The sequence below is a fragment of the Symphalangus syndactylus genome, chromosome 5 (assembly GCF_028878055.3).
Source record: "Symphalangus syndactylus isolate Jambi chromosome 5, NHGRI_mSymSyn1-v2.1_pri, whole genome shotgun sequence".
Classification (NCBI taxonomy): domain Eukaryota; kingdom Metazoa; phylum Chordata; class Mammalia; order Primates; family Hylobatidae; genus Symphalangus; species Symphalangus syndactylus.
Genome location: NC_072427.2, coordinates 85852005 through 85865198, shown reverse-complemented (window position 1 = coordinate 85865198; position 13194 = coordinate 85852005). Strand labels below are relative to the sequence as shown.

The window sequence follows — 13194 nt, the reverse complement described above, 5'->3', positions numbered from 1 at the left end:
CTCTCTGTCTTTCTTTCTTTCTTTGCCTCTGTGGCCCAGGCTGCAATCTACTCGGCTCCCTGCTGCCCGCGCCACGGACTGCCTGGGACTGCCAGCGCGCGCCACCGCTGCCTGCTTTTTCTCCTTTGGCTGCAGGCACGCATTCGCCATCTTGGCCATGCTGGTCGCCAGCTCCTGACGCCGAGTGCTCTGCCCGCCTCAGCCTCCCGAGGTACTGGGACTACAGACGGAGTCTCACTCACCCGGTGCTCGGTGTTACCCGGGCTGGCCTCGCGGCAGCCTCCGCCTCCCAGCCGCCTGCCTTGGCCTACCAGGGTGCTGGGATTGCAGCCCCTGCCCGGCCGCCGCCCCGTCTGGGAGGTGGGGAGCGTCTCTGCCCGGCCACCCATCGTCTGGGAAGTGAGGAGCGCCTCTGCCCGGACACCCACCGTCTGGGAAGTGAGGAGCGCCTCTGCCCGGCCACCCATCGTCTGGGAAGTGAGGAGCGCCTCTGCCCGGCCACCCACCGTCTGGGAAGTGAGGAGCGCCTCTGCCCGGCCGCCCCGTCTCGGAAGTGAGGAGCGCCTCTGCCCAGCCACCCACCATCTGGGAAGTGAGGAGCGCCTCTGCCCGGCCACCCACCGTCTGGGAAGTGAGGAGCGCCTCTGCCCGGCCACCCACCGTCTGGGAAGTGAGGAGCGCCTCTGCCCGGCCACCCACCGTCTGGGAAGTGAGGAGCGCCTCTGCCCGGCCACCCATCGTCTGGGAAGTGAGGAGCGCCTCTGCCCGGCCACCCATCGTCTGGGAAGTGAGGAGCGCCTCTGCCCGGCCACCCATCGTCTGGGAAGTGAGGAGCGCCTCTGCCCGGCCACCCATCGTCTGGGAAGTGAGGAGCGCCTCTGCCCGGCCGCCCCGTCTGGGAAGTGAGGAGCGCCTCTGCCCGGCCACCCATCGTCTGGGAAGTGAGGGGCACCTCTGCCCGGCCACCCATCGTCTGGGAAGTGAGGAGCGCCTCTGCCCGGCCACCTATCGTCTGGGAGGTGAGGAGCGCCTCTGCCCGGCCGCCCCGTCCGGGAAGAAGTGAGGAGCGCCTCTGCCCGGCCACCCATCATCTGGGAAGTGAGGGGCGCCTCTGCCCGGCCACCCATCGTCTGGGAAGTGAGGAGCGCCTCTGCCCGGCCACCTATCGTCTGGGAGGTGAGGAGCGCCTCTGCCCGGCTGGCCCGTCCGGGAAGAAGTGAGGAGCACCTCTGCCTGGCCGCCCCGTCCGGGAAGAAGTGAGGAGCGCGCCTCTGCCCGGCCGCCCCGTCCGGGAGGAAGTGAGGAGCGCCTCTGCCCGGCCGCCCCGTCCGGGAGGAAGTGAGGAGCGCCTCTGCCCCGCCGCCCCATCCGGGAGGAAGTGAGGAGCGCCTCTGCCCGGCCGCCCCGTCCGGGAAGAAGTGAGGAGCGCCTCTGCCCGGCCGCCCCCTCCGGGAAGAAGTGAGGAGAGCCTCTGCCCGGCCGCCCCGTCTGGGAGGTGAGGAGCGCCTCTGCCCGGCCACCCATCGTCCGGGAGGTGAGGAGCGCCTCTGCCCGGCCACCCATCGTCCGGGAGGTGAGGAGCGCCTCTGCCCGGCCACCCATCGTCCGGGAGGTGAGGAGCGCCTCTGCCCGGCCACCCATCGTCCGGGAGGTGAGGAGCGCCTCTGCCCGGCCACCCATCGTCCGGGAGGTGAGGAGCGCCTCTGCCCGGCCGCCCCGTCCGGGAGGAAGTGAGGAGCGCCTCTGCCCGGCCGCCCCGTCCAGGAGGAAGTGAGGAGCGCCTCTGCCCGGCCGCCCCGTCCGGGAGGAAGTGAGGAGCGCCTCTGCCCGGCCGCCCCGTCTGGGAAGTGAGGAGCGCCTCTGCCCGGCCTCCCACCGTCTGGGAGGAAGTGAGGAGCGCCTCTGCCAGACCACCCACCGTCTGGGAAGTGAGGAGCACCTCTGCCCGACCACCCATCATCTGGGAAGTGAGGAGCGCCTCTGCCCGGCCACCTATCGTCTGGGAAGAAGTGAGGAGCGTCTCTGCCTGGCCGCCCTGTCTGGGAGGTCTACCACGGAGGCCAGAAGCAATGTGGGGGCTGGACGTGGTGGCTCACGCCTGTGGTCCCGGCACTCTGGGGGGCGAGGCGGGTTGATCACTTCGGGCTAGGAGTTCGAGACCAGTCTGGCCAACTTGGCGAAACATGAAAAATACAACAGACAAACCAACCAACCAACTCAGTGACAACAAAACAGGTCTACCCTGGAGTCATACTCTAATTTTTTTCTATTTTCCTCCCTTTCTGATCCTTTATCCCACTTTCTTTTTCTTCCTCTTCCTTCTCCCTCTTCTTTGTCAAATAGAGGATTGAGTTATTATCACTGATCCATATAAAGTCCCTCTCTCATTTATTTTAACTCCCACCCCCCATTTCTATTCTCCGACTTCCCATGTGCAACCTTCCTAATATGTTTGATACACATCTTTTGGTTTGTATGTATTTTTAGAAAATGTTTATTGTTTTTGTGTGCAAAAAAAATTAATTAAAAAAAAAAAAGAGGCCGGGCGCGGTGGCTCAAGCCTGTAATCCCAGCACTTTGGGAGGCCGAGGCGGGCGGATCATGAGGTCAGGAGATCGAGACCATCCTGGCTAACACGGTGAAACCCCGTCTCTACTAAAAATACAAAAAATTAGCTGGGCGTGGTGGCGGGCGCCTGTAATCCCAGCTACTCAGGAGGCTGAGGCAGGAGAATGGCGTGAACCCGAGAGGTGGAGCTTGCAGTGAGCCGAGATCGTGCCAGTGCACTCCAGCCTGGGGGACAGAGAAAGACTCCGTTTCAAAAAAAAAAAAAAAAAAAAAAGAAAAAAAAAAAAAAAAGAAAAAAAAAACAAAAACAGAAATCATAGGAGAAAATCCTACTGCCACCTGATGTTTGGCAGTTATTTCTTAAATATAACACAATAGCAAGAAATATTTTTAAAGTCAATAATTGAATTTTATTGAAATAATAAAAACTCTCCTTTTTTATTTTTTTTTATTTTTTGAGACGGAGTCTTGCTCTGTCACCCAGGCTGGAGTGCAGTGGCGCGATCTCGGCTCCCTGCAAGCTCCACCTCCTGGGTTCACACCACTCTCCTGCCTCAGCCTCCTGAGTAGCTGGGACTACAGGCGTCCGCCACCATGCCTGGCTAATTTTTTGTATTTTTAGTAGAGAGGGGGGTTTCACCGTGTTAGCCAGGATGGTCTCGATCTCCTGACCTCGTGATCTGCCAGCCTCGGCCCACAAAGTGCTGGAATTACAGGCGTGAGCCATCGCGCCCAGCCAAAGAACTAAAACTTAAGAAAATCAACAGTTTTAAAAGAAGCAAAGACTCAAGTCACTTCATCAAAAAAGACATATGGATGGCAAATAAACACGTGAAATGATGCTCAACAGTCTTTTTTTTTTTTTTTTTTTTTTTTTTTTTTGAGACGGAGTCTCGCTGTGTCCCCCAGGCTGGAATGCAGTGGCGCGATCTCAGCTCACTGCAAACTCCGTCTCCTGGGTTCACGCCATTCTCCTGCCTCAGCCTCCCGAGTAGCTGGGACTACAGGCGCCCGCCAACATGCCCGGCTAATTTTTTTGTATTTTTTTAGTAGAAACGGGGTTTCACCGTGTTAGCCAAGATGGTCTCGATCTCCTGACCTCGTGATCCGCCCGTCTCGGCCTCCCAAAGTGCTGGGATTACAGGCGTGAGCCACCGCGCCCGGCTGATGCTCAACAGTCTTATGGAAATGCAAATCAAAACCTCAGTAAGGGTCGGGGGCGGTGGCTCACGCCCATAAATCCCAGCACTTTGGGAGGCGAAGAGAACTCCTAAGGTCAGGAGTTAGAGACCAGCCTAGCTAACATAGTGAAACCCCGTTTCTACTAAAAATACAAAAATTAGCCAGGTGTGGTGGCACACGCCTGTAGCCCCAGCTACTTGGGAAGCTGAGGCAGGAGAATTACTTGAAGCCAGGAGGCAGATGTTGCAGTGAGCCGAGATCATGCCACTGCACTCCAGCCTGGATGACAGAGTGAGAGCACCTCAAAAAATAAAAAATAAAAAAAAAACCTCAGTAAGACTGCTATACACCCAATAGAATGGCTAAAATTTTTAAAACTGGATGGGCGCAGTGGCTCACAGTTGTAATTCCAACACTTTGGGAGGCCAAGACGGGCAGATTGCTTGGGCCCACGAGTTTGAGACAAGCCTGGGCAACATGGCGAAACCCTATCTCTACCAAAAATACAAAAATTAGCTAAGCGAGGTGGCATGCGACTGTAATCCCAGCTTCTTGGGAGGCTGAGGTGGCAGGATTGCTTGAGCCTGGGAGGCAGAGGCTGCCGTGAGCCATGATTACACCACTACACTCTAGCCTGAGTGACAGAGTGAGAACCTGTCTCAAAAAAAAAAAAAAAAAAAGAAAAGAAAGAAAAGAAAAGAAAACAAAAAACAACTGGCCACGCCAAGTGTCAGCAAGGAGGTGGGGCAACAGGAACGCTTAATACACTGCTAGGGAAATGTGAACTAGAGGAAAACAGTTTGGCCATTTCTTTAAAAATTAAACATATACTTCCCATTATAACCCTGGTTATTTACACAGGAGAAATAAAAGCATATATCCACAGAAAGACATGTACACAAATGTTCATAGCAGGTTTATTTCTAATAGCCTAGACCTGGAAACAATCCAAATGTCCATCAACAAGTAAATACATAAACAAATTGTAGTCTATCCATGCAATGGGCTACTACTCTGCAATAAAAAAGAACAAAATACTGACAACAACACAAATGAATCTCAATATAATAACGCTGAATGAAATAAGTCTGACAAAAGGAAAATACAAAACAACCTACATGGTAGGTGAAAGTAGATGGGTCACTGCCTGAGAACTGGGGCAGAAGAAGGGAGGAAGCGAGAGATGAATTAAAAAGGGGGCAGGAGGAAACTTTTGGGGATAATAGACACATTCATCACCTTGACTGTGGTGATGGTTTCATGGGAATACACACATATCACAACTCACCAAATTCTATGCTTCAATACATCAGTTTACTATACATCAATAGTACTTCAAAGCCTTTTTTTTAAGGTGGCTGGGGAAAAAAAGACAGCATAAAGGCTAAAAAGATGAAGCACAAACAGGGACAAAATAATTATAGCATGTATAACCAACACAAGATTAGGGGTACATAAAGGGATGGGAATATAGAAAGAACTCCTACAAGTCAATAAGAAAAAGACAATTCACGTAAAATTGATTAAAAAAAAAACATGAACAGAAATTTCACAAAGGAAAAAATATGAATGGCCTATCTACATGGAAGGATGCTCAACTTCATTCAGAGTCACAGATGTACAAATTAAAACCTCAAGATACCACATCATACTCATTGGATCACTAAAAATGAAACACAGCACACCACCAAGGTGTTAGCAACCATGATCAGCACTGGGAATGTTCAGCTGCTGCTGACAGCAATACATACTGGACAACCACACTGAAAAACAGTTCGGCATTACCTAGTAAAGCTGATTATGAGTGTTCTGTGACCCTGTGTTACGACCCAAATGTGTTCACCAAGATACATATTCAAAAACATTCACAGCAGCATTATTTGTAAAAATAAAAAATTGGAAATAACTCAAATGTCTAAAGATTAAATGGATGAATTCTGGCTTATTCACAAAATGAAATACTACTCAACAGTGAACATAAACTAAGGCTACAGTTATGCACGACATAATGCCATTTCAGTAGAGGATAGGCTGCATATACGAAGAGGGTCCCCTAAGATTATAATGGAGCTGAGAGATTCCAATCACTAATGATGTGTGTTACATTTTGCCTGCAGTATTCAGTACAGTCACATGCTGCACAGGTTTGTAGCCTAGGAGCAACAGGCTCCACCATATAGCCTAGGTGTGTAGTAGGCACTACCATTTGGGTTTGTGTAAGTACACTCTAGGATGTCTATACAATGACGAAATCATCTAACAACACGTTTCTCACTACCCTGGCATTAAGTGACATGACTATAAATGCTTCAACATACATGAATTTCAGAAACAAGGCTGAGCAAAAGATTTGATTCACAGAACACATATTGTATAATTCCATTTCTACTAAGTTCAAAAACAGGTAAAAGTAAACACTATGTTAAGTGGTATATATAAAGAAAAGAAAGATTTATACAAAATTCAGAAGGGCAGTTAAGTTTTGGTGGTGGTAGGATGGAGCACAAAGACTTCCAAGTTGCTGCCACTGTTCCATTGAAACTGGTGCCATGGACACAGATATTCATTTTACCATTTAATCTGAACATACACCTTTTCTATACTTCTACGTATACAATATTCTTCACAACAAAAAGTTTTAAAACTGGGCAAGACCCTGTCTGTACAAAAATAAAGTTTTTAAAAACTAAAAAGGGGCAATCATGGGGAAACATGACAGTAATAGGAAGGACAGATTGAGTCTGGTGGTTCAGGGAGGGCTCCTCCTTGTAGTGGGGAGGGCACAAGTGATGAAACCAGCCAGGGAAGGAAACGGTCACTGCACCCAGGAGCCCAGGAGAGGAGCATATCAAGCCTGGAGAGTTAGTGGACGGCAATGAGGCCAGGAGGGCTGGAGGAGAGGGAGCCAGGGGAGAGCATGCAGAGCCACACAGGGCACCATGAGAACTCTGGTTCTGCTGCGACAAGGGTCCTGAGCAGGGCGGCATGATCACTCTCTGCCACGCTGAGGGCAGAGGAAAATGTGTCAAGAGCAGGCAGTAGAGGACCCAGCTGGATTCTACGCTAGAATCTAGGCCAGAGGTGAGAGGTGCTTGGACCAGCAGGGAGCAGTAAGTTAAGGCTGGGATGAAGTCTAAAGGAAGGACACCAGATTACACGTGGCTATAAAAGAGAGGTATTAAGGACATTCTAAGGATTTTAGCCCAACAACTGGAAGAACAAGGCTGCTGTCAGTGCAGAGGGGGAAGGTTGTGTCAACAATGACAGCGGAAAACGCAGCTCAGTTTTAGAGCTCAGTTTCATACATGTAAGTTTTGGGTTCCTATTAGATACTGTACTGGGTTAGCGTCCCCTGAAAATTCAAGTACACCCAGGCTCTGTGACTGTGACCTTATTTAGACCAGATTGGGTCTTTGCAGATGTAATTGAGTTAAAATGAGGTCACATCAATTAGGTGGGCCCTAAACCCAATTACTGGTGTTCTTTTAAGAGAGAATATGGGCACCAATGCACACAGGGGGAAGATGGCCAGGTGAAGATGGAGGCAGAGATTGGAATTACACTACCTCAAGCAAGAGAACGACAATAAATGCCAAGGATGACCAACAATCACCATTAGCTGGAAGAGGCAAGTAAGGGTTCTCCCCTCCAGCCCTCAAGAGGAAGAATGACCCCATCAACACCTTTATTTTAAGATGTCTGGTCTCCAAACCTGTAAAAGAATGAATTTCTGTTGTGCTAAGCCCCCCATGGGCAGCCCACTTCTACCTGGGTCTATCTCTGACACTCCTAGGAAAGGCTGGATAATGAATGAAGACAGAACATCAAGATAAGACAGCAGTTTACAACAACTGAGTTCTTTCCTGGCTCTCCTTTTTTCCTGTTAATGAACCTAGGCAAAATCATCTTGTCTGTTCCTCAATTCCGTAAAATCTGTAAAATTAGGGGGCCTGAACAGAATCATAGCCAAGGTCCCACCGCCTCTGAATTTCTGCAGTTCTACGAGTACTCCCAAATACAATAAAGTGTGCCTGAACATCTATCCAAATCTATCTAAACCCCTTCTATGTAGAGATTGATTCTGTCAAGTCCACCTTTACACTGGAATGTGCTACCTTAAAATACGTTATGAGGACAAACTACTAGATGTTAAGATACACAAAAAAAACCACTAAATGATACACAAAAAAAAACACTAAATTTTATCACATTATTAAGACACAGTCCCCTCAATAACGAAGTCCCCTCAATAACACGCCGTATTCATCTTCTGTCACTGCTGTAACAAATTACCACAAATTTAGTGATTTAAAACAATACTCATTGATGATCTCAGAGTTTCCAAGTGTCAGAGGTCTGAACACAGCATGGGCCAGCTAGTTCTCTGCTCAGAGTCTCACCAGGCCTGCCACTACAAGTTCACTGAGGTTGCTGACAGAATTCATTTCCATGGGGCTGTTGGTCTGGGGTCATTCTCAGCTTCTTGAGGCTGCCCCCTTCCTTAGGTCATGGCTCCTTCTTCCATCTTCACAGCCAGCCACAGAAGGTAGAGATCTTGTCATATGTTGAATCTCTCTGACTGCCCCCATCCTGCCTTCACTGCGTGCTTTTGAGCCTTATGTGATCATTGGATCCTCCAAGGTAATCCAGAATAATCTCCCTCTCTTTAGGTCTGCTGATTAGTAACCTGACTTACATCTCCAAAGTCCCTCCACCGCAGTACTAGAAAGTGCTTGAATAACTAGGGCATGGGAATCTTAGGGAGATATGTTTAGAGTTATACCTTCCACACATAGTCCAAAATTTCATGTTAACATGTAAAAACAACACAACACACTTCTGTGACAAACCTTCGGAAATCAACCATTATTTAGGTCTTATTACTGCAAACTAATTGACAATATAATTGAAATAACAGATGAAGCTTCTGTCAGGACAGTAAAAAGGAGAACATACCTTTGCTAATGCAAATACCCTTAGAAAATGCAAGTTCAACAATGCAAAGACTAGCCTGAAGCAGCAGCCTGAACTTAATTTCCTATGCAGGGGTTTAATGATTTTCTTCTCAATAAAAATGAGAAAATACCTGCTCACAGTCTAGCCTAACCCTAGAAATAGGGCTAAAATAAAACTAAAACAGAGACACAAACACAAACCAGGATACCAAGAAATGGTAGGTGTTCACACATCTGACCCACCAGCCAGGTTTCCCATGAGGACACAGAAGTAACAGTCCTCCACATCCAACCCTCTGTTCGAGTATGAACGTTGTCAGAATCAAAATGGAGTCACTTTCGCCAAATCCTGACAACATGGAGGGAGGTCAAGATGAAGACAGAAAAATCAGCCAGGTGTAGTGGCACGTGCCTGTAGTCTCAGCTACTCAGGAGGATTGAGAGGATAGCTTGAGCCCAGGTCAAGGCTTGCAATGAGCTGTGGTTGTGCCACTGCACTCCAGCCTGGGTGACAGAGCAAGAACCTGTCTCAAAAAAAAAATAATAAATAAAAATAATAATTATTATTATTTGCCAAAATACGCTTAATTTTTATTGCTAAAAAATGCTAACAATCATATGAGCCTTCAGCAGGTCATAATCTTTTTGCCGGTGCAGTCTTGCCCGGATATTGATGACTGCTGACTGATCAGGGTGGTAGTTGCTGAAGGCAGGAGTGGCTGTGGTAGTTTCTGAAAATAAGACAACAATTAAGTTTGCCACAGGGACCGACTGTTACTTTCACAAAAGATTGCTCTGTAGTCTGTGATGTTGTTTGACAGCATTTTACCCATAGTGGAACTTCCGTCAAAACTGGAGTCAATATCCTCAAACCCTGCCACTGCTTTATCAACTAAGTTTATGGAACAGTCTCAATCTTTTGTCATTTCAACAATGTTCACAGCATTTGCACCAGGAGTAGATTCCATCTAAAGAATCACTTCTTTGCTCATCTATAAGACTCAACTCCCCATCTGTTCAAGTTTGATCATGAGATTGTAGCAACTGAGTGACATCTTCAGGCTCCACCTCTAATTCCAGTCCCCTTGCTATTCCTACCACACCTGCAGTTGCTTCTTCCCCTTAAAGTCATCCATGAGCGTTGAAATCAACTTTTTCAAACACCTGTTGTTGATATGGTGACCGCCCATGAATCACAGATGTTCTTAATGCCATCTAGAATGATAAATCCTTTCCAGAAGACTTTTGATTTTCTTTGCCCAGATCCATCAAAGAAATCACTTTTCATAGCAGCTATGGCCTTATGAAATGTATTTCTTAAATAAAAGTCAAAATTGCTCCTGGATCCATGGGCTGCAGAATGGGTGTTGTGTTAGCAGGCATAAAAACATTTATCTCCTTATACATCTCCCTCAGAGCTCTTGAGTGACCAGGTGCACTGTCAGGAATAATATTTTGAAAATAATCTTTTTTTCTGAGCAGTAGGTCTCAACAGTGGGCTTATATTCAGTAAACCATGCTGTACAGAGATGTGCTGTCATCCAGGCTGTTTTTCCATCTCTAGAGCTCAGAGTAGATTTAGCATAATTTTTAAGGGCCCTAAGATTTTCTGAATGATAAATGAGCACTGGCTTCAACTCAAAGTCAACGTAGTGACCGACATTAGCCCCTAACAAGAGAGTCGCCCTGTCCTTTGAAGCCAGTCATTGACTTCTCTCTAGCTGTTTACGTTGTATATGGCATCTCCTCTCAGTACTGTATAAGGCTATTTTACGTACCTTGTAAATCTACTGCTTAATTTAGGAGCCACTTTCATCTTGATCTTAGCTAGATCTTCTGGAAAACTTGCTGCTTCACCTTGTGCTTTTGTTATGGAGACAGGTTATTTACTTCAATCTCATGAACCAACCTCTGTTAGCTCCCAATTTTTCTTCTGCAGCTTCCTCACTGCTCTCAGCCTTCATAAAACTGAAGAGTTAGGACCTTGCTCTGGTTTAGGCTTTGGCTTAAGGGAATGTTATGGCTGGTTTGATCTTCTATCCAAACCACTAAAACTTTCTCCGTATCAGCAGTAAGGCTTTTTCACCTTATCATTCATTGTGTTCAACAGAGCAGCACTTTCAATTTCCTTCAAGAACTTTCCTTTGCATTCACAACTTGGCTAACAAGAGACCCAGCTTTCAGCCTATCCTGATTTTCAACATTCCTTCCTCACTAAACTTAATCATTTCTAGATTTTGATTTGAAGTGGGTGGAGTGCAACTCTTCACTTGAACACTTGAGCCCACTTGTACAGTTACTACTGGCCTAATTTCAATGTTGTGTTGTCTCAGGGAAGAGAGAGGCCGGGAAAGAGATGGGGAAACAGCCAGTCAGTGAAGCACACACAACATTTATTAGGACTACCATCTTTCATGGACATAGTTCGTGATGCCCCAAAATAATTACAATAGTAACATCAAAGATTACTGATCATAGATCACCGTAATAGATTAAAATGTGACAGAGAGACACGAAGCGAGCAAAAATGGTGCCAACAGACTTGCTCCCATGCAAGGTTGCTTGTAAAAAACTTGTAAACTTGTAAAAAACGCAAGATCTGCGAAGTGAAGCTCAATAAAGCAAAGCGCGCGGGAAAGTGAGGTGCGCCTCTATGTTCTGCTTTAGCAGACACTAGGTGGCGAGCGTTATTTGAACGTTTACAGGAGGCCCTGTGTATCTGCGGCTGCATATCCACGGATCCGACCAACCAGGAATACAAAATTTGAAAAAAAAAAAAAAAAACAATAAAAAATGACGATTTAAAAATACAAGTAAAAAAATCAGTATAACTATTTGCACAGCATTTATATTGCATTAGGTACTATAAGTAAGCTTGAGATAATTTAAAAGTTATGACAGGCTATGCATACATTAAATGCAAATACCACGCCACTTTATAGTAGGGACTTGAGCATCCGAGGATTCTGGTATCTGCAGGGGGGCCTGGTAACAATCCCCTCCAGATACCAAGGGAAGAACGACCATAAGTGAGTGGGCCTGTATTTGCAATGTTTGGGTCTGCTTAAGCCAAACATCAACTCTCACTGTGCAGTGTCACCAACAGTTTTACGAAATCAAGCTACATGTATAGTCACCACTCTTTTTTTTATCACATTCATTCTTTTAGCTTATTTTTTAACTTTCTTCCAAAACCACCCTCAATCTAATTACAAAAGCAGCGGCTAACTTTATTAAGAGTTACACATCAGGTATTTTGCTAAGCACTTCACCTGCAGTATCAAGTTTAACCCTTTCAGATAGGGAAACTGCAGAGACAGAGAGAGGAACAAGGTCAAAGAGCTAACAAGCAGAGAGGCCGGGTCTGAACTCAGGCCCTGCTCTTAGCCGGCTACTGTCTTGTCCCCACCAGCGAGTCAGGCTCCTGGCGCTTTCCACACAATGGCATTCCAAGACTTCTCGCAGCAGTTCTTCCAAGCGGGCATTCGGTGGAAAACGATGGAATGCCAAGTGTTCCTAGGTTCTCATTTCTCCCTTCGCTCTCCTCAGACATTAGAAATATCTAATTTACCGGGTACGAAAGCACTCAAGAGGTTTTCTCAACACTACCTAAGAGGAGTGACAGGTGGCACTGTTCAAAAACCCTTTTCCTTCATTAGAGGGAAAGCCAAAATCTGACCTTTCACCTAAGGCTCCACCAACGAGCCTTTCCCCTTTTAACGCATACACTTTTCCCTCCTAATTCCGCAGCAGCAAGTCAGGCCTTCTTCCTCAAGCTCTCACTGCACGTTCTCAAGGCTGCCAAGAAAAAATAGAAGAGAAAAAAAAAAGCCCGCAAAGACTCAACTGTGTGTGCTCCCAACTAACACGGCGCCGGCGCTGCCTTTACTGATGCTGGGAAGGCTTCTCTTCACGACTCCACGCGTGAGACCGGGCAGCGGGCGCAGAGCGCGGCACTCCGCGGGACCCACAGCGGGGCTCGCGGTGGAGGCCCCGGGCCCGGCTCCCCCGCCAGGCTCCCTGCCCCAGCCCCGCCAGACGACGCGGGCCCGGGAGCAGGAACGCGGGACGGTGCTAACGGCCCGGGTCCCCGAACTCACGTTTGTACTCGGCCATCAGCCTCTTGAGCGCCGTCCCCGCCATGGCCCCGCAACAGCTGCGCTGAGCGACCTCGCCTCAGCAGCTCGCGTCCCTCCTGCCCCGACACCGGGGACTGCTTCCGGGCCACCGTCGCGGGCCCAGGAATTCTTCCGGGGCGTGGCGCGTAGCGCGTGTAGCGCGCGTGCGCGATCGCCGAGGCGCGCTGTCGGGGCGGTGGGAGGTCAACCGGCGGCCGGGGGTACGGTTCTCTTGGCTCCTGCCCCAGCCTTAGTCGCTCTGCGGGGTTGGTTCGATCCCGGCACTTCCAGAGGCCTCAGGGTCCTGGTCTTGTAGAGACTTCCTGAACGGTGGCGCCTGTTCTGTGCCAGCCGCGCGCGGCCGAAGGGCG

The 13194-nt window shown here is 48.4% G+C and overlaps 1 protein-coding gene across 4 annotated transcripts in view; it reads right to left on the bottom strand.

Moving 5' to 3' along the window:
* Positions 1 to 12954, bottom strand: part of UBE2G2 (ubiquitin conjugating enzyme E2 G2) — a 38912-nt gene extending 25958 nt beyond the window's left edge. The window contains exon 1 of one of the 4 annotated variants that reach the window (XM_055279921.2): positions 12806 to 12954. In XM_055279921.2, coding sequence (XP_055135896.1) covers positions 12806 to 12848 — 43 coding nt within the window. In that variant the 5' untranslated portion in view covers positions 12849 to 12954. Of the gene's footprint in view, positions 1 to 10483; positions 10617 to 12552; positions 12688 to 12805 lie in introns of those variants that run through there. The other 3 variants (XM_055279925.2, XM_055279923.2, XM_055279922.2) reach the window with 3 other exon arrangements.
* Positions 12955 to 13194: the final 240 nt, after the last annotated feature.